Here is a 22339-nt window from a genome sequence, read left to right as displayed (position 1 = left end):
ATTGAATCAATAATTAATAAGCTTCCAAAACAGAAGGATTCAGGGCCCAGATGGGTTCACTGGTGAATTCTACCAAACATTTAAGGAAGAAATTATACCAATTCTCTACAATATCTTTCAGAGGATAAAGCAGAGGGAATACTTCCTAACTCAATCTACGAGGCCAACATGACCCTAATATCAAAACCAGACAAAGACATGACAAGAAAAGAAAACTACAGACCATTATCTATCATGAACATAGATGCAACAATCCTCAACAAAATGTTAGCAAATTGAATCCAAAAATGTATAAAAAGAATTACACACCATGACCAAGTGGGATTTATCCCAGGTATGGAAGGCTGATTCAACATTCGAAAATCAATGAAGGTATCCCATCACATCAACAGGCTTAAAAAAAAAATCACATGATCACATCAATAGATGCAGAAAAAGCATTTGACAAAGATCCAACACCCATTCATGATAAAAATGGTCAGTAAACTAGGAATAGAGGGGAATTTCCTCAACTTGATAAATAGTATCTGCAATCTACAGCTCACATCATACTTAATGGTGAGAAACTAGAAGCTTCCCCAATAGGGTCAGGTGCAAGGTAAGTATGTCCCTTCTCACCACTCCTATTCAATATCACACTGGAAATTATAGCTAACGCAATAAGACAAGAAAAGGAAATAAAAAGTATACAGACTGGGAAGGAAGAAATAAAACTTTGTTCACAGAGGAAGTGATCTTCAATGTAGAAAATCTGAAAGAACTAACAAAAAAATCCTGGAACTAAGTGATTATAGCAAGATTGTAGGATATAAGATTAACATATAAAAGGTAATTGCTTTCCTATATGCCAGCAATAAACAAATGGAATTTGAAAATAAAGTTAAATATGTACATACCATATGGCCCCATAATACTACTCCTAGATATTTTACCAAGAGAAATGAAAACTAAGACCTGTACACACAAAGACCTGTACACAAATTGTTCACACAAGACCTGTACACAAATATTTATAACAGCTTGATTCAGAAGCCAAAAATAACCCAAATGTCCATCAACGAGTGAATGGATAAACAAATTGTGGTCTATCCATTCGATGGAATACTATTCAACAATAAAAACAACAAACTACTTAGTACACACAAACATGGATGAGTCTCAAAATTATTACCCTGAAAATTATATGCAAGAGAACATACTGTATGATTTCTTTTATATGAAACTTTGAAGAAGACATATCCACGCGGGCCGGCCCGATGGCTTAGCAGTTAGTTGCGCATGCTCCACTACTGGCGGCCCGGGTTCGGATCCCGGGCGCACACCGATGCACCGCTTGTCCGGCCATGCTGAGGCGGCGTCCCACATACAGCAACTAAGAAGGATGTGCAACTATGACATACAGCTATCTACTGGGGCTTTGGGGAGAAAAAGGGAAAAAAAGGAGGATTGGCAATAGATGTTAGCTCAGGGCCGGTCTTCCTCAGCAAAAAGAGGAGGATTGGCATGGATGTTAGCTCAGGGCTGATCTTCCTCACACCAAAAAAAAAAAAAGAAAGAAAAAGAAAAAGACGTATCTAATCTACAGTGATAAAAATGGATCACTGATTCCCTGCACCTAGGGATGTAAGGCTGAGGACTGACCAGGAAGTACTGATGAAAGTTTTCTACATCTTAATTGTGGTAATGGCTACATGGAAATACACCTTTGATAAAATTCTTTGATCCTAAACTTGGTATGGGAAATACATCATACACAATTGGTGGCTACAGAAAACTACATTAAATTTCTTGGGATAGTTTACTTAAGCTAAACCATTGCAAGTGGCTAAAAATGTTGGATTGAACATACTTCTTTACTAAAATGACATCAAAGAATATTTGAAAAAGTTAAAATCCCAAAAGTACAAAAGAAGAGGAAGGAAGATCCTGGCAGAAATGAAATGTCAACAAAACTGTGAAAGCTAGAAGGCATACGGACAAGTGTCAAATGACAACAGAATAAAGAAAGATGAAAGTTGAGTACCTGTAGAGAAGAAAACCAAAAAGAAGCACCAGATTTGATACTCCTCAGAAGGTTCAGGACCAGGAGGCATCAATTAACACCAACAGGGAGAAGTGTGAAGTGGAAAGCAGGGGAATTAGTTGAAACGCCAAATAAGGAACTGGTTAGACCTACTAGACTGCCAAATTAATCCACTAAAGTCAGGTGACTACCACACTTCAAAAATTCTGGCAAGTAAGGTGCATGGGGAAATGAGGATCTAGGGAACAAGAGGTATAAAACAAGAGATAGGTGAGGGAACTCCCAGAATAGTGAAAATAGATGAAGCAGACCAGATTAGAGTAGGAAAACAAGGCTCCAGCATTGACAGTTGAAAGAAAACAACTAGAACCGATAAATTACTTGATGTGTTTGAAGTTATTGAGGAATTTTAGGGTTTTGCTGGAAAGATGGGAAATGAATTAGTCATAGGTATGTAGAAAAAAAGAGAAAACAACCAAAGCATTATTAACTCTAGGAAAAGCAAACAAACAAAATATATATATATATACTAAGGAATGTAATCGTTATACACTATGGGTATGTACACATGCATATGTGTGTGTAGGAGATATACATGGAATATACACTATGTAGCCCTGCTGTGAATATTTACAGTTATAGCCATACAAACACTGACTAATGATTTAACCGGAACTGTCATATAACCATACTGAGAGAATGGGAGGAGGAAACTCTGTCTTTGGTGGGTAGTATATGAGGGCTAAATCCACAACTTCCATATAATAATGGTCATGTCTAAAATTGAGAAATGAAGAAATAGCATTATAAGCATATTAAACAGAAACATACAAGTAAAAGCAAAGAACAGCTAAAAGAATTACTTCTGAGTAGACTCTGGGTAGAACAGAACTTTTTTTTTTTTCCAATGTAGTCTTATAGTAATATTTGATTTTAACAAAGCACATATATTCAATTTAATAAACATAAAAATTTAATTAGAAAGTAAACATGATAAATCAATTAAAGTACATGGAATATGTTAATACACATTTAAATTATCTGAAATAAAAGGGAGAGGAAAGTACAGCACCTACCACATACAGGGACTGCAGTTAGGTGAAACACATGTATGTACATGATAGGGATCAGAATAAGAAAATCATAATAATATAGGATTTTAATGTCTATTTACCTAGTGCTATTTGTTGTTTAAATTTTTTTAAATAAAATTAACATCACAAAAAGAGACAACCAGACTTAAAGTACCTCTAAGTGAGATGCAAGAGGAAGTGTATATTACCACCCATGAGTATTTTTGCCAAAAAAAAGAACTGAATCTAAATCTGATCAGGCCTTTCTATCGCAGTTTACAGGACATACAGGAGCCAGTGAAAATACACCACAGGGATGCAACCAGCAATAGTCAGAATACAGGAAATTCTACACAAATAATCTGGTTTCTTAAATAAATTTACTATAAGAAAGAAAAAAAGGAAAACTTCAGATTAAAACAGACTTAAGAGACATAGCACCCAAATGCAACATAACATGTAGTGAGATCCCAATTCACATCTACTGTTTTTAAAAACCACCACTAGGTTTGCAAGAAAACTGAAGGAATTTTGAATATTAACTAGATATTTGATGATACTATGGAATTTCTGTTAATTTTTAAGTGTAATAATGGTACTGTAATAATGTTTAAAAGATCCTTATCTTTCGACAATATATTCTGAAATATATATAGACAGAATGATATGATTTCTGAGACTTCTCCAAAATAATCTGAAGGTAAGAGGATAGACGAAACAAGACTGGCCGAGTGTCGGTGACTGCTGACACTGGGTAATGGGTACATGGAGATTTATAATACTATTCCCTCAACCTGTACATAAGCTTGAAAATTTTTACAATAAAAAGTTTAGTTAAAAAATTGAAATCTTTTATGGATTTAAGCAATAATTTTTAAACATTTTTCTACCCCAGATAAAACACAATCACTTTGGTAATCATTCAAGAATCTCAACTCTTTCCATGTACCTAATTATATTGATAAAGCCTAACGAAGATTTTTAAGTTGCATAAAATACTGTTAGTAGGGAAAAGCAACTGTAACTAAAAATCTATGGTTGATTACAACATTCTATTCTTGAAATATGGAAATATATTTATGAATCTGTGAAAGTCATGTATTATAAAGAAATCATAAATAAACATTGGTTTACCTCTCTCAATTTCTCTCGCTCACGCTCCCTCTCAGCAATACGTTTGCGCCTCTCTTCCTCTTCCTTAAGAGCATTTTGTGTTTCTGTTCTTAGTTTATCATCTTTAAGAATCTTTCGAATTTTCTTTCTGCCTTTTCCAGGAGACTTGGAATCGTCATTTTCATCTTCTTCTTCTTCCTCTTCCTCTTCGTCGTCGTCTTTATCTTCTTCTTCAGAATTACTCTATGAAATTTAAATGATCAGAGGTAAATACTACAAAGTTATCCAGCTTATCTATTTCATATTCCAAAAACTAATATACCAAGAAAAGGTGGAAAATCTTCAGAACTATACTTTGCAATAAAAAAAAGAGTACAAAAAAACAACCCAAAAAAGGGGGCAAAGGACTGGAACAGACATTTCTCCAAAGAAGATATAGAAATGTCCAATAAGCACATGAAAAGATGCTCAACATCACTTGTCATTAGGAAAATTTAAATCAAAAACACAGATGAGATACTACCTCACACGCATTAGGATGGCTATTAAAACAAAAAGAAAGAAAATAACAAGTGCTGGTGACGATGTAGAGAAATTGGAAGCCTGGTGCATTGGGAAAACAGTATGACAGCTTCTCGAAAAGTTAAACATAGAATTACCATAGGATCTGGCAATTCCACTTCTCAGATTATAACCAAAAAAATTAAAAGCAGAGACTCAAACAGATATTTGTACACCCACGTTCACAGCAGCATTATTCAAGATAGCCAAAGGTGGAAACAACCCAAATGCCCATTAACAGACGAATGGATAAACACAATGTGATATATACATACAATGGAATACTATCCAGCCTTAACAAAAAGGAAATTCTGATAAATGCTACAACATGGATGAACCTTGAAAACATTATGTCAATGAAATAAGCCAGACACAAAAGGACAAATGTTGTTTGACTCCACTTACACGAGGTACCTAAAATAGGCAAATTCATAGACACAGAAATTAGAACAGAGGTTATGAGGGGATGGAGGTAGGCGGAAATGGGGAGTTACAGTTTAATAGGTACAGTTTCCAATTGTGAATGTAATTAAGGCCACTGAATGGCACACTCAGAAATGCTTAAAACATTCATTTAAAAAAAATGACCCCCCCCACCACAAAAGAGAATAGTGTTGACAGAACAAAACACGTTACACAGAACATGTACTTTGCATAATTCTGCTTATATATAAGAAACTCAAATTAACTAACTTCATTGCTAGAAGAAATTTATTCACGAGTCATTTCTCAGTATAAAATGCTTTATGTCTTCAAAAATAGAACACTTCACATCAGTTCTATAGCCCTAAGAATGTAAAGTAATGAATTAGAACAGCTTAAAATTTCCATTAGATTTAGTTAGGGAACAGAAAAAATTTGATAGTATGACAAAATTAATTCTTGTGCATATTTATACATTCAATAAGTCAATCTTTCCACAGAAGTGTAAAATGTAAATAAACCAGTAAAATTCAACTAATGAATAGAACGCAGAAGAGGTAATAACATATTTACTATGGTCTACTGTACCAGTTATAATTCAAGCACACGGTAAATGTCATTGCTACCTTGTTTTCACTGGATGAATCTTCTTGAACCTTAATCCGTCGCCTTTTCTTTTTCTGTTTATAACTCCGTTGATTTTCTTCCATCTCTGCTTTCTTGGCAGACCTAAAGAACATTTACAATGCAAAATAAAACACTTCATGACGAATTTCCTTAAATAAATTATGTACTGGGCCAGCCCCGTGGCTTAGCGGTTAAGTGCACACGCTCCGCTGCTGGCGGCCTGGGTTCGGATCCCGGGTGCGCACTGACGCACCGCTTCTCCGGCCATGCTGAGGCTGCGTCCCACGTATAGCAACTAGAAGGATGTGCAGCTATGACGTACAACTATCTACTGGGGCTTTGGGGGGAAAGAATAAATAAATAAATAAAATTATAAAAAAAAAATTATGTACTATTTTAGAACTGCTTTACCTTTGTGTACGTTCCTAAAAAAGATAGAGGAAAACAAAAAGCAAAAACGTTTCACTAGGTTCAAAAAGGATAACCCTTGATTCTGATTCAATGATCAACATTTTACGTTATTCAGAGGGGAGGTCTGGTGTGTAAGTAATAACATGGATAAAGGGCCTTTAGAAATATAAATGGCCAATACACATATAAAAAATATTCACCATCTCTAAAAAAAAAAAGGAGATTATAAAAGTTGGATACTATTTTCTTCATATCAGCTCACATAAACTTAAAAAAAAACATTCAACCACTTTTGTTGAGAAAGTACTTCCGGGCTTAGAAATTGGTACACAAAGTTATATTAATCAAGACAGTATGTTCCTGGCATAAAAAATAGACATACAGATGAATGGAAGAGAAATGAGAGTCTAGAAATAAAACTTTACATTTTAGTCAACTGATTTTCCACATGAGTGTCAAGACAATTCAATAGGGGAAAAAATAGTCTTTTCAACAAATGGTACCAAGACAACTGAATATCTACATGCAGAAGAATGAAGCTGGACCCTTATTTTGCACCATATACAAAAATTAATGCACAATGGATGAAAGTCCCCCTAAGATATATGGTGTAGCTAACAAACTGCTCATAGTTTTATTGTTGAAAGAGTGAGGAAATGGCTATTTACATATTCTGCTAGGGGGAGAAAAATTTGACTTCTATAGGACAGTGTGAAAATACGTATGACAGGTCTTAAAATTGTACACCTTTGACCTAACAATGTCACTTTTAGAAATTCACTCTAAGGAAGTAATCAGACAAGTGTGTGAATACAGATACATATGCATGTATATGAATGATATATGTATACATGTATATATATTACAAGAGTATTGTAATAAAAATATTTATCTATCTCTATATGTGTGAGTATGTGTGTATGTGTGAGTATGCAAATATTTTTATCACAATAGCATTTACAGTAGAAAATATTGAGAACCATCTAAACATACAAAACTAGAAGCTTACTAAAATAAAATTTCATAGAGGTTATAGGAAAAAAAGGATCAAAGTCCTAGATATAAGAGCTAAAACTATAAAAACTTGTCAAAGAAAACACAGCCATAAATCTTTGTGACCTTGGATCAGGCAACGGATTCTTAAATGTGACACCAAAAGCACAAGTAACCAAAGGAAAAATATAAATAAACTGGACTTCATCAAAATTTAAAACTTTTGTGCATGAATGGATACTATCAAGAAAGGGAAAAGATAACCCAGAATGGGAGAAAATATTCACAAATCATACATCTGACATGAGTCTTGTATCCAGAATATATAAAGAACTGTTAGAAATCAACAGCAAAAAGACAATTCAGTTAAAAATGGGGAAAAGAATTTTGATAGATGTTTCTCCAAAGAAGATATACAAATGGCCAGTAAACACATGAAAAAATGCTCAACATCCTCAGTCATTTGGGAAAAGCAAATCAAAATTGCTATGAGATGCCACCACACACCCACTAGGTTGGCTATAATCCAAAGAACAAAAATGAGAAATGTTGGTGAGGATGTGGAGAAATTGGAACCCTATGCATTGCTGGCGGGAATATAAAATGGTGAGCCACTGTGGAAAACAGCTCGGCAGTTCCTTAGAAAGTTAAGCATAGTGTTACCATATTACCCAACAATTCCACTCATAGGTATACTCCTATGAATGCATATGAAAACATATGACTATGCAAAAATTGTATAGAAACGTACATAGCAGCATTATTCACAATAGCCAAAAAGTGGAAACAACCCAAATGTCCATCAACAGACGAATGGATAAACAAAATGTGGTTTTATCCATAAAATGGAATGTTACTCCGCCATTAAAAGTGAGGCAGTAGCCAAGTGACCCCAGCAAGACAGCAGACCAGGAAGCTCCAGACTCTTGTTCTCCCACAAAAACACAGGATAAACAATAACATATGGTAAAAACTAACTTTGTGACAACTCTAGAAACCAGTTAAGAAACTGCAGCAACCAAGTGAACACCTAACCAAGAGTCACACAAAATGGTAGGAAATTTCATAGTGATTCCGCTCACGTTTGCCCTATCTCCCCCACTCAGCTCAGTGAAGTCAAACGGAAGCGCCTAATTCCCAGCTCCTGCCACAGGAAGGAAGGAAAAGAGTAGAACTTGCTTGCAACCTTCTGCCTTGTCTGAGGGCTGCCCAGGGGACAGGATTCTGTCTCATCTAACTCACAGCACATGAAAAGATGCACAACATCACTAACCATTAGGGAAAATACAAATCAAAACCACGATGAGATACCACCTCACACTCATTAGGATGGTTAGTATCAATTAAAAAAAAAAAAAAAACAAACCCAGAAAATAACAAGTATTGGTGAGGATGTGGAGAAAGTAGAACTCTTGTGTACTGTTGTTGAGAATGTAAAATGGTGCAGCCACTATGAAAAAGAGTGTAACAGTTCCTTAAAGAGTTAAACATAGAATTACCACAGCATCCAGCAATTCCACTTCTGGGTATATAACCAAAAGAAATGGAAGTAGGTACTTGAATAGGTATTTGGACAGCCACGTTCATAGCAGCATTATTCACACTAGCCAAAAGGTGGAAGCAATCCAAGTGTCCACTGATGGACGAACAAATAAACAAAACGTGGTGTATACATACAATGGAACATAATTCAGCCTTAAAAAAAAAGGAAATTCTGATACATGCTGCAACATGTATAAAGCTGAAGAACGCTATCCTAAGTGAAATAAGCCAGCCACAAAAAGCAAGCAAATACTGTATGATTCCACTTATATGAGGCACCTATAGTAGTCAAATTCATAGAGACAGAAAGTAGAATGGTAGATGCCAGGGGCTGGGGAGAAGGGGGAATAGGAAGTTACTGTTTAAAGTAACTGTCTAAAGACTTGCAGTTTTGCAAGATGGAACGAGTTACAGGGATTGGTTGCAGAACAACGTGAACGTACTTAACACTACTGAACTGTACACTGAGTGGATGAGATGGTAAATTTTACGTTACGTGTATTCTACCACCATTACGAAAATCATTAACGAAGGAATAAAGTACTGATAGAATCTACAGCATGGATGAACCTCGAAAACACTATGCTAACTGAAAGAATCCATTCACAAAAACCACATATTGTATGAATCCATTCATATGAAACGTCCAGAATAGGCAAATCCATACACAAAGTAGATTAGTTTTTGCCAGGGGATGGGGGATAGGAAGAATGTGAAATGACTGCTAATGGGTACAGGGCTTCTTTCTGGCGTGATGGAAATGTTCTGAAATTGGATAGTGGTGGTTGTTGCACAACCTAGTGACTATTCTAAAAACCATCATTAAAATGGTGAAATTTATATTATGTGAATTCTATCTCAGTTTTAAAAAATTCTCATCGTATCCTATTGTGATTTTTTATTTTCTTAAAGTGCCATATGTTGCTACACTCTAGGCACAATTCTTGAGTAAGTAGTAATCTAAAAAAATCTCAAATGTTTCAAAATTTACAAGTGTACACACCTATGTAGACATACATATACACACTCACTAACACAAATAGATTGTCCATTTGATAAAATTGTAAAGGATCATATCATTCTGAAGGAGAAAAGTAAAAAATTCTGATTATGGTTAGTATCATCTAAAATACTATGCTAAGACGGAAGCAAAATTTTAAATAACTAGTAATCTACATCACTAGCTACGTGTATTGAGAGAACAAACACATTTTAACTTCTGTAATAACAGTAGTACTACTAAGACTAATAAAGAGCATTCATGGAGCACTTACTATTTGTCAAGTAGGTACTATTTTAAGCCATTTACATGCACCATCCCATTTAATGCCCACAATAATCAATACGGTAAGTACTATTGTAATCCCCTATTTCACAGATGAGGAAACCAAAGCACAGAGTACTCATACAAATAGAAAGTAGTAAAGCCAGGAGTCAGATTGAGGTAGCGTGTCTACGGAGCTTGTTATCTGATACTCTACATCTTCCCCCCATAACAACGAAAAATTACAGTCAAGAGTGTTTTTGAATGCTGAAAAGTCCACCTAGTTTAGAACATGTAATTCAACTATACATACATGTTTATATATATATTCTTTTAAATTAATAATTTTAACAATTAGTTTCAAATCAGAATATTAAATATTTTACTTAACTTTATTAGTAACAACAACTTTTCTACAAATAATTTAAAGCATGGTTCTACAGATTAATTCCTAAAATTTTTTGTGTGTGTGTGAGGAAGATCAGCCCCGAGCTAACATCCATGCCAATCCTCCTCTTTTTGCTGAGGAAGACTGGCCCTGAGCTAACATCCGTGCCCATCTTCCTCTGCTTTATGTGGGACGCCGCCACAGCATGGCCTGACAAGCGGTGCGTCGGTGCGCGCCCGGGATCCAACCCGGGCCGCCAGCAGCGGAGCACGCTCACTCAACCTCTACGCCATGGGGCTGGCCCTAATTCCTAAAATTTTTGAAAAATCAATGTAATATTTACCTTGTTCTCGGCCGTTGTTCATCTTCAGATTCACTAACTTCTTCACTAACTCCTGATTCCTGAAAATCAGAATCTTCAGAATCTTCACTGCTCACTGGAATAAAAGAAATATTAAGTTATTAAATACTTTCCAATAGAAAGGAAATTCACTTAATTTGTCAATAACTTCACATTAAAACTTAGAGCATTGTGAGAAGAATATCTGTAGTATGGACATTAGTGGATATTGCATCATATAGTAGATTAGACCAGTTAATGTTTCGAATGGTACTTATAAAAATAATTCAAATGTATTCCAACTACGATTATAAAACTATAAGATTAAGTTATGAGTATTAAGCTATGAGTACTAAATTAAGATATGAGTATTATTTGTACACGAATTAACAAAATGATAATTTACCTGTCAATAAAATATATTAGTCATTACCAAAGGTAAATAAACTAAAAAGAATTCTGGTTATTCAAAACAAGCCAAGTAGGCTGGCCAAGATGGAGTAAGAGTGACTACAGGCTCTCTCTGCCATTTATGACAACTAAAAACTGTGGACAGAACACATGAAGAAACAATGTAAGGACTCTGAAAAGCAAACAATAGCAGGCAGACTGGGGACTGAAATCAAAACTTGAATAATGATCCCTATAAAATTAGGGGGTTGTGAGTGGTGGCGGTGAGTATCATGGTTTTTTTTCCCTCCTTTCTTTCCTGGTTTTGACAGAAAGGCAGGCTGAATGCCAAAACTACGCAGAGGGTGCTAACAGCAAAACTCTGGGAGAACTCCATTTCTAGCCACAGCACTGAGAAAAAGGAGCTGGGCCCTGCAGATCACGAGAATATAAGGGGAATTTCCGATGTTACTTTTTCTCTCCAAAATTGCCACTATGATACAGGCACCTAAAACTCCAGAAGAATACCCATCTCCTGTCCAAAGGAATCCAGGCAGGGAAAATACAAGATGAGCCCGGAATATGTCGTGGGTGCCAGAAAGTAAAGCAATGCTCCAAAAATGATGGGGGCGTATTCAAAGGACACGTGATCCAATTTGAAGGAGCTCCCAATAGCCAAAGCCGGAACGATTTTGAGCAACAAAATGAACAACTGGATTATAACTCATAGAATAAAATAAATATCTCTCAGTCCATATTAATATAAGTAAAGGGATAGGTAAATAAATAGGGGAAAACAGACAACTCTTCGTTACAATTACTAAATGTAGAGGGAACGAAAGAAAGAAAATCACCACTAGGCAAACATCATAGTAATAACTGTTTCAGGCAAGATGGATGCTAAAATTAGTGGGCTTAAATATGATGAGAAACTGGATATTTGCATAGTCTCCAAGTATCTCTCCACAAGATATTCACTAAATATGAATAGGAAAATAGTCTTTTTAACAGTGGAAAAACCCAGCGGACACCAAGTTAACCAAGTAATCAAGGTTAACGTTACCAGTAATAAGACATCCTGTCGTCATACACCCTTGGGATGACACACTGAGAAGGATTCAATGTCACTTTTGAGGTATTCTTGTCAAAATGCATAATAACCTCAATGTAATCATGAGAAAACATTAGACAAATACATACACATGGACAGTCTGAAAAATAAATGATCAACACCCTTCAAAAGTGTCAAAGCCATGAAAGAAAAGACGGAGGAACTGTCACAGATTGGAGCAGATTAAGGAGACATTACAATTGAATGCAATGTGGGATCCTAGATCGCATTCTGGAGCAGAAAAAGATCATTAGTGGGAAAAGTAATGATAACAAAATCACATCTATCGTTTACTTCAGAGGTCAGAAAATATTTTATGTAAAAAGTCTCATAGTAAATGTTTTCAACTCTGTAGGCTATATGGTCTCTGGTGCAACTACAGTACTCAGCTCTACTCAACTTGACCATCGTAAACACATGAAAGCAGTAACTGAGTTAAGTATGAATGTGATCCAATAAAACTTAATTTACAAAAATAGGCAGAAGGTCGGATCTTAGCCGGATGTTAGCCTACAAGTGTAGTTTGCCAACCCCTGGTTTAGTTAATAGTATCATATCAATGTTAATTTCTTGGTTTGATTATTGTACTATAATAAGTACAAGGTGTCAAATTAGGGAAGCTGGGTGAAAGGCATAGAGGAACTCCACTATATCTGAAACATTTCTGTAAATCTAAAATTATTTCAAAATAAAAAACATTTTAAAAGATCTATCCTTGGGGCCTGCCCAGTGGCGTAGTGGTTAAGTTCATGCCCTCTGCTTTGGCGGCCCAGCATTCGTGGGTTTGGATCCCAGGCACAGACCTACATACCAGTGGTCAAGCCATGCTGTGGTGGCGTCCCACATACAAAATAGAGGAAGACTGGCACGGATGTTAGCTCAGGGACAATCTTCTTCAAGCAAAAAGAGGAGGATTGGCAACAGATGTTAGCTCAGGGCCAATCTTGCTCACCAAAAAAATAAATAAATAAAAATAAAATCATGGGTGAACATAAATACTATAAAAAATTGCTATGAGAGGAGAGGGGAATGACGAGCTATTGTTTAATGAGTTTCAGTTTGGGATGATGAAAGACGTCTGGAGGCAGTGTTGATGGTTGCACAACAATGTGAATATACTTAATGCCACTGAATTGTACACTTAAAAATGGTTAAAATTTTCTAATGTATATTTTACCACAATAAAAAAAAAATAGTAAAAAAAGAATTGCTAAGCAACTGGAAATCTGGGAGAACACGTGTGTCCACATGCACGCACATACAAATCCTGTGATTAAGGATAATTTTTAAAGCCTACTATTAACCTTTCACCAAACATTTTATTTTGAAAATTTTCAAAACCTACTAAAAATTTGAAATAATTGTTGAACACTTGTATCCCTCCTCCTAAAGTCATTTATTTTTAAGACTTTACCACATTTGCTTCATCTCTATCTATATACACACACTCGTTTTTGCACTGAACCATTTGAAATTAACTGCAGACATCATGACACTTGACCCTTAAGCATAAGGATATTGTTCTGCCTAACTAAATACCGTTATCACACTTGAGAAAAATAACGTCAATTTAATATCATCTAATATAAAGGCAATAGTTACTCTTTTTTTTTTGGTGAGGAAGATTAGCCCTGGGCTAACATCTGTTGCCAATCTTCCTCTTTTTGTTGAGGAATAGCGGCTCTGAGCTAACATCTGTGCCCATCTCCCTCTATTTTGTATGTGGGTGCCCCCACAACACGGCATGATGAGTGGTGCGTCGGTCCGTGCCCAGGATTTGAACCTGCGAACCCGGGGTTGTCGAAGCCGAGCACGTGAACTTAACCGCTACACCACCGGGCCAGCCCCAATAACTACATTTTTAAATTAGCATCAAAATAACTTTTATAACTTTTTTCAAATTTAGGTGAAAATTAAAGTTCACATGCTGCACTTGATTTAATAAGCTATTCTCTTTTGATTTCTCCCCATCACCCAACTCAAGTTTCCAGACAATATAGGAACACCAGAGTTTGCAAATCTTGGGAAGTCCTGCAACTTCAAATGGAGCATCAATCACTATGATCATAATCTGTATCAGAAACATAAATAGGTTGGGATTTTAATCTCTCCTACACAAACAAACAAACAAAAAACCACTTGGGTAATAAATTAGTCAGAGAAGAGCACAGTGAAACCATAGGTCGCAGAAAACTTGGGTTTCAAAAAAGCATTTCAAATGTAATTGTGCCCACTAAAGGATTCTATACCCTGAGCTGAGCCTGGGAGGCATAATCAATATTTCTCCTTTTGTTGAAGATGCACAGGAATTCATGTTGTTATGTAACCTGCTAAATCACTCCGTTCCTTTATACTCTGAAAGACAAGCCTGTAGTCATACTGCAAAGAAATTTATAAGATACGCATTCACAAAATGATGTACTATTATTTGTTTATTAACATGAAAACGTCCATAACATATTAAGTGTGTGGGGGGGAAGGACTTTCTCCTCCTCTTCTTTAATGGATAACTGCTACTCCATAGCCCTTTAAATGTTTAGGATTCCAAGATTCTTTCCTTGGCCCTCCATTTGCACCACGTTACAGCTCCACTGGGCAAACTCAACTGTTTTTGTGGTATTATACATATACCACAACAACTCCAAAAACCTGACAGTCATCCTAGACTTTTCTCTCTCTTATCAGTTAATAAGGCCTAACAGTTCAGTCTCTTATATGATTCAAGTCAACCCTCCTCTTCTCCAACAAACGGCACTTGGCATCATCTATAGCAATATCCTCCAAAGATTCAAAGCTTTCAGTCTCACAGAAGAGTAGGTAACTAATCTGATCATATTACATCCTTGGTTACAAGTTTTCGATGGGAAAAATGAGTGGTTGTGCTGAGGTTGTGATTCTTGAGTGCTAGTAATGAACGTCATGTGCCTTTATCTAGGTGCCTGGCATGTTCATTAAGTTGTCCACTTAGGAAGTGCGCGTTTCTCTGTATGTATAGTATACCTCAAATAAAAACTGTTTTAAAAGAGTGGTGGCACTCCCCTGTGGATATACCAAAAATTAAATTGTACACTGTAAATTGTATGGTTTGTGAATTATATCTCAATACAGCTATGATATAAAAAATAAAAATAACTTCCAAAAATTAAAAAATAAACCTTTCAATGGCTCTCCAGCCTATAGAGCCTATTGTACTTCTCAGACACTTTCAAAAATGCTTTGCTATTCCTAGTGGCAAAGAAGAGTTAATCTGCTCTCCAGGAGTTGGGTAGTACAAACCTCAGAATTTGTCCCTAGGAAGCAAAACACATTCCTTGAACTTTTTGTTAGCCAAAATTCTAAGGCAAATTTCACATTTAATTGCCCGATATACATGTGATTACTTAAAATAAGAACACTCTCCCCCAACGCTCAAGTAAAATGGACACACCAAAGAGATGTACCATGTTTACCCTACAGCCTCATGTACCCTTGGGTCCACTGCCAAGTACTCCAGTTTGAGAAACACAGGTTTACAAGGGTCTCCGGTATCTGGTCTCTGTCTTATTGGCCCAGCCTCATTTCCTGTTGTTCCTTTCCCTATCCCCTCCTATGGTCCAGCTATATCATATTAATTGCATCCCCTCTGCCACGTGCCAAACATTTTGCAGAGGCTTTTATAAATTTTTTCCTGCTTGTTATTATAAATCTTCACAACACATCTACCTGCTCCCCATTTACAACTTGGTCTGCTGAGTGAAACTCTTTATCTTTGTGAAGTCTTCTCTGGGGATAACCCCCATCCCCCAAGAAGCTAAAGAAATCCTCCTTTGTGCCACACTATACAATACCTCCCTTATACGAGACATCCCTCAGGGTGCTATAATTTCTTATAATATTAATGTCAGTAATTCTTGCTAAACCAGTGACTGCCAAATCTGCCTACATAGCAGAATCATATCAGAGATGCTTTTAAAATATGTGGATACCTAGGTGCCACCACCATCAATTATGCTGTAATTGGCTTGGGATGAAGCCCTGTCACAGGTGTATTTTATTTTATTTTATTTTATTTATTTTTTGTGTGTTTGAGGAAGATGAGCCCTGAGCTAACATCCATGCCAATCCTCCTCTTTTTGCTGAGGAAGACCAGCCCCGAGCTAACATCTATTGCCAATCCTCCTCCTTTTTTTTTCCCCCAAAGCCCCAGTAGATAGTTGCATGTCATGGTTGCACATCCTTCTAGTTGCTGCACGTGGGACGCTGCCTCAGCATGGCCGGACAAGCGGTGCATCCGTGCGCGCCTGGGATCCGAACCCGGGCCGCCAGTAGCGGAGCGCGCGCACTTAACGGCTAAGCCACGGGGCCGGCCCCTCACAGGTGTATTTTAAAATCCCCCAAGTGACCTGCGTGTGTAACCAGGTTGAAAACCGCCACACAAGACAATGATTTCCTTATTCATTTTGTATCCTCAATGTTTACCAGGATGGTGGAAACGTATCAGCATTCAATGCAGACAGATTCAGACTTTTAATGTAATGACAATTTAATCTGACTACATACAAGTTTTGCCTATAAGCTTGCACACATCTACCCAAATTAACTGCATCTTCTATCTTTCCTTAGGAAACCATTATTTCTTCCTGCAGTTATACGCAATATTTTCTACATAGCTTTTAGGTATATTTTATTTACTGCCATATTTATTTATCTTTTTAATCTAAATGACTACGAAAGATTAAAAATACACTTTGTGTCATCTCTCAAGTTTCTGGGTTATCTTCCAACTCTAAATACTTTATTTCACTCTCACGTAAGAGAACAGTTGTCGCCAATGTGCGGATATTCACTTAACATAGGCGGTCAATTGTTGGAACAGTGATACTTAAATTTCATTACTATAATTAGTTTATAAAACCGCTATGTTCCTTACATTCAGAATTAAAATGTCTTACCCTTCCTTCTATTTCTGCCTTTGGCTTCTTTGTGCTCTTTAGGCTTCATCTTGTTTTCTTCTCCAGATTCCCCATCACTCACAGTCAGTTTGTGCCTCAAAAGCCTATGTCTGTATCTCGGCTTCTTAGATTCTTCAGAATCTGAATCTGATTCAGAATTGACTTGATTTTTTCCTTCTAAATAGAAAAAATAAATCAGTAAAACCTTCATTTTTCCTTTAAAATGTTTTGTAAAACTCTTGTTTTTTTTGACAATTATCATGATTTATGAAAAAGATCAGAGCTGTGCATTTACCTTGGTGATACCAGGCAATCTCATACATCAGACTTGATGTATTACTATTATTAAATACTGATTAAATACCACCAATACACATTGCATATTTTTTAAAAGGTGAAAAATGTTTTGCTTTAAAAGTCGTCTGTTTATTCTCAGTAACTCACAAAACATGGACAATTATTACCGGATACTCAAAAGGAGTAAAGGTAGTAAAGTTTTAAACATTTTAATAAACTTCAAATACATGTAGTAAGAGATTTCATGGTCAAATAATCTTCAAAGACTGAATTGATCCAACAACCAAATTATGACATCCTATACTTCCCTCTGGGGAGCTCACCCTCATCTCCTGGGTTTTCTTCACTGTGTTTTCCAGTTCTTTTTTTCCCTTCCTCTGGTTCATCATCTGAAGACCCATCCTCATCAGAGGAAAGATTGGCTTTAATTTCTTCTAAAAGCATCTTCTTGGCAATTCTTGAGAGTAAAAAGACAATAAAAAACTATATATTTGGTGGTGAAGTATAACAATTTAAAAACAAAAAAAAAGAACTCTCTATATCGAAACAGAAATAAATGTGTCGATAGATTTTATATTATAAATAAAAGACTACCAAAACCATGTTTTAACCTAAGCTACCCACCAAAACTTTTCAAAATGCTCTTAGCACTGATTTTTTTCCCTATTCTATACAATTCTGCATTATACTGAAACAATCTCAGGGATATTTCTACTAATTATTTTGACCAATTACAACTTTATGCTGGATAACCTTCCAATCCTATACTTGCTCTGCTGCCATCACTCAACAACTACAAATCAGACAGGCCCACAACAGTAAATCAACTTATTCAGATAGACAGCATTCCAAGACAAAACTCCACATGAGAGGCTTTATTCAAGAACACAACATATTCTTAGAAAATCAGTGTGCAATGAACCACTTTATCGTGAAACAGAGCCTCAAACTGGTGGATAATATTTTTGGCCCTTAAATTTCAACTTACTCCATAAATTATGTTAACCAAATGAAAGCACACACCAAACAATAAGTATTGAAGCAATCTGAAATCCCTAGTAATATTCAAGCTAGGGCAGAGAAGAGAAAGGACATGAGTGCTATTAATTAATTACACACATGGGAAAAGAACACAAATCACCATAAGTGAGTTTTCACTTTCCAAAAAAGTACATAGTGCAGTAGCCTCACTCACTTCAAAATTTCTCAAGACGCTCTTCAAAGACCAATTTACTAATGGAAAAATCAACTGCTAAAAGCATGAGAAAATACTTCTTTAATACCATATTATGTTAAAATAAAATATATTCCTAATAAATTTCCATGTTTGCACTAAAGGAAGACTTCTGAAAATGTACGATAAAAGCAATCACGCAGCTTTTGTGCAAGGGGAGATGTTTTGCACCTGAGTGTCCAAATTAGATATGGATATAAATTCATAATTCACAGTAACAAAGGAATACCTTATAAAAAGGTTCAAAAGGAAGGTGGCATGATTCTCAGCTTTCCGTGAACTAACCTCTATGAGATAAACATGCACTGTGCAGTCAAGATTGACCCTCTAGCTCAGTCAAAAACTTGCAGCTGGAATTATGGAACTTTTGTTATTTCTGGGTTCTTCTTTGGATAAGAAATATAAAGATATTTCTTAACATGCACTCACACTTCAGTCAAGAATTCATTCAATGGTAGGAGATGTTACTGCATGTTAATGCCTTCTTAATTTTGTTTGAAAGGTAGACTGTTCATTGCTATTTTCATTCAAAGATATATAGCAAAGACACCTAATCAAACAAAGGAAAATAGTTTGAAGCAGAATTACACGGCTTGTGCTGTCCCCCCCAAACAGATGGATCAGAGATATTTAGACAATGCAGAGAGTTACCAATTGCTAAAGGAAACCACAGATCAGTTTGCTTTCCTGAGGGTTTCCACCCTGATTTGTGTTTCAATAAAGTGGAGATTAGATCACTCCAATTCAAATCCAACTGGATTTGAGCTACTAAGTGTTTCTCTTAAACTTCGCAATTCGTGGTGCGCTGACTTGGATTGCAGACAGTAAACTTTTTAAAAATAGGGACTAACATAGGGTTGCCAACTTTTCATTTTGCCAAGAAAAACATTTAAACCAAAATATCACTTACTTTCACCATTTTATAAAATAAAGAATACTTCAACACATCCTCCAGAAATTAGGAAACAGTGTCAGAATAAAGGGTGGTTCTTTAAATTTAATAAAACCGTCTTTCTAGAAAAACTCTCTAAAATCATCTTTAATACACACTACATTGTCTTTTCCCATGGACAAGGAAAAACTTTCTCAAACCAATTTGGGTAAAACCACTGTCTTGGAATGAATAAATGCGTGCGTGCGTGCGCGTGTGTGTGTATAAATAATGTGAAGCACTGGATAGTAGATTACAAATACAAAAACATAGTTCACTTGTAGTTACAGGATCTTATATCACCATTTGGATGGTACCATGTAGTCAACAACAATACAATTTTTAATTTAGTTACTATAAAGGTTACCTCAATTCCCTGATTTCAGTTTGTATTTACAAGTTCAGAACAGTCTTAAATTCCATATTACCTGTAAAGACTTGGTTGCTAATTATAGGAAATCACATAATTTTTCTCCTTTCAAATTCTAGACTCCTAAGAGTATGTCTACCATATGGGAGGTCAAAATATGTAAACCTTCCTAATTCATACTCAAGTTCTGGATTGTCACGAAGAAACTAAGAAATACGATATACATGAGATAATAAGATACAATTCTATATCAAATAATAAATCACATAATAAATCATGGAAAATGAAATGAGATCCACACACTGAAGAGTTACATGCTTTTTCAACAACCGTCAGTAAGACCATAATACATAGAACAATCGCAGTCACTTTAGAAGCAGGAAAAACTACAAACTTCAGAGAATGGTCATTTTCCTCCAAATTCAAAGTCATATACAGAGTAATGGAGACTCCCTAAGCTTTACCTCGCTAAGATACTTTAGGTTTGCCCTCTAACACCTTTTGACCAAAGGAAAACCTAACGGATAGCCATGTACATTAAGCCCTAAAAAGAATAATAAAGTGAAATCATTCTGCATAAAGTATGACTGACGGCCCAAGCCCAATATGTCAAAGACCCAGTGTATCATAAACCTAGCTTATCATATAACCTATACCCCAAAGTTAGAACTTAATTTGAAGGACCTAAGGGCTGAGGCTGACCTTCAACCTGAGCAGTCAGCAAACATGCTGAGGTGAGATGTGTCCCATTTACAAAGCCTGCTGTGAGATTCTTTAAGGGAAATTCCACTACCTTAACTCTTGAGTCACGGGCCACAGAGACTTCAAGGACATCATCACTTGAGAACCAGCTGAGGCTGGCAGGGCATCATTTTGGAGGCCTCGGCTGGACCCGTGCTGGTATGCATGTGTTGGATGTATAGTCATGATCCCTAGTTGATTCTGTTTGCTCTGAAGTTTCCTTTCTTGAGGCTTTCCAAGACGTTTCTGAGAAAATCATTCAGGCAACAAGGTACTGCCCCTGGAATCTCAATGCTCAATATTACATCTTGGGGCAGGTGTAGCATCCAAAGCAGTCACGACTCTATCAGAAGAATTAGAGGCACAGGCTGTGCCACTCTTGTGGCAGAAAACCCGGGCAGAGCCGGACGTAATGGAGCCACTCCTCCATTTTCCTGAAAGGGAGGGAAGGGAGAGGGGGAAAAAGCAAAACAATATGGGAGGGAGGGTAAAAACCCACAAACAAACCATGATCGAAACTCATGCATGAGAAAATACTAGAAACCCAAAACCCAAACAAGCTAAGTCTTCTAAATCACATAATGAATACCAAGATAATGCCCTATTACACCTTACACCTTCATCTATTAAAAGAAAGCAAAAATAATGTAAGGAATAAGCCCAACAATGCAAAGACGAACAAACAATCAGAAAAAAAAGAGAGAGAGAGAGAGCCAAGAAAGCCTCTAGTAATTCTGATCCTATCTAGAAAGGATATGAGTAATGTCTCTTGTTTAAGTGCTCAAACAGGAAAAGAAAGTAAACTGCCTCTTGCTGGTAGGTAAATCAGTTAAGTCAAAACGGTGAGTTTCTAAAAAAGGAGTGATCAAGAGAAGAATCTCTTGCACCAGGGAGCTGGAGAGAAACAGCCATTACAAGAGCCATACAAAATGTTAAGGCTGGAAGAACGGACCTTAGAGTCCAATTCTGTCATTTTACAGATGAGGAAACAGGCTTAGAGAGAGGAAATGGCTTGGCCAAAGAAACAAAGCTAGTTAGTGGCAAAGCCAGGAGTAGCACCTAAGATCCTGAATCCCAATTTGCTACTAACTTGACTATGTCAGTGCCACACTCTCCACTCATTCACTACTTCTATGCTAATGAGTGCTTGGGTGAACACCCTATAGTCACATTTTTAAAGATATCGTATTTCACTGATTTCCAATATATGTATTTGGCAATGAAAGAATTCAAGCTTTGATTGCTAAAGATTAAAGAAAAAAAGAGTTCTAAACATCTTTAGTCCAGTATGCTCCAACTCCAAAATGTACTGACAGGCCATTTCAGATACATTCTGCAATCTACTGTTTTATCTTTTAAGAGGTTCTGAAAACAGCTAAATAAAAGATATATTTTAGAAGGCCAAAATACTGTGCCTCCATACACAAAGATGAAAAAATGTCTTTTGTTTTTTTACATTTTCTGCATAATATCACAATAGAAAGATTAGTTAAAACAGAGAGTTCTGAATAAGACTGTAGGTTTAAATGCATGCCCTTTAGAGATACAACACTAAGTATAAAATGTCATACCACAT

The 22339-nt window shown here is 36.2% G+C and overlaps 1 protein-coding gene across 1 annotated transcript in view; it reads right to left on the bottom strand.

Moving 5' to 3' along the window:
- Window positions 1-21174, bottom strand: part of LOC131401165 (transcriptional regulator ATRX-like) — a 106976-nt gene extending 85802 nt beyond the window's left edge. The window contains exons 1-6 of the mRNA XM_058536228.1: window positions 20816-21174; window positions 17811-17944; window positions 17191-17367; window positions 10762-10855; window positions 5820-5922; window positions 4231-4452 (exon numbers count right to left, since the gene is read on the bottom strand). Of these exons, the coding sequence (XP_058392211.1) occupies window positions 4231-4452; window positions 5820-5922; window positions 10762-10855; window positions 17191-17367; window positions 17811-17944; window positions 20816-20949 (864 nt within the window). The 5' untranslated portion in view covers window positions 20950-21174. The remainder of the gene's footprint in view (window positions 1-4230; window positions 4453-5819; window positions 5923-10761; window positions 10856-17190; window positions 17368-17810; window positions 17945-20815) is intronic.
- Between the last annotated feature and the right edge of the window lie 1165 nt (window positions 21175-22339).

Source organism: Diceros bicornis, chromosome X (genome assembly GCF_020826845.1).
Source record: "Diceros bicornis minor isolate mBicDic1 chromosome X, mDicBic1.mat.cur, whole genome shotgun sequence".
NCBI lineage: Eukaryota > Metazoa > Chordata > Mammalia > Perissodactyla > Rhinocerotidae > Diceros > Diceros bicornis.
The sequence above is the reverse complement of the archived record's forward strand: the minus strand, read 5'-3'. Positions and strand labels throughout refer to the sequence as shown.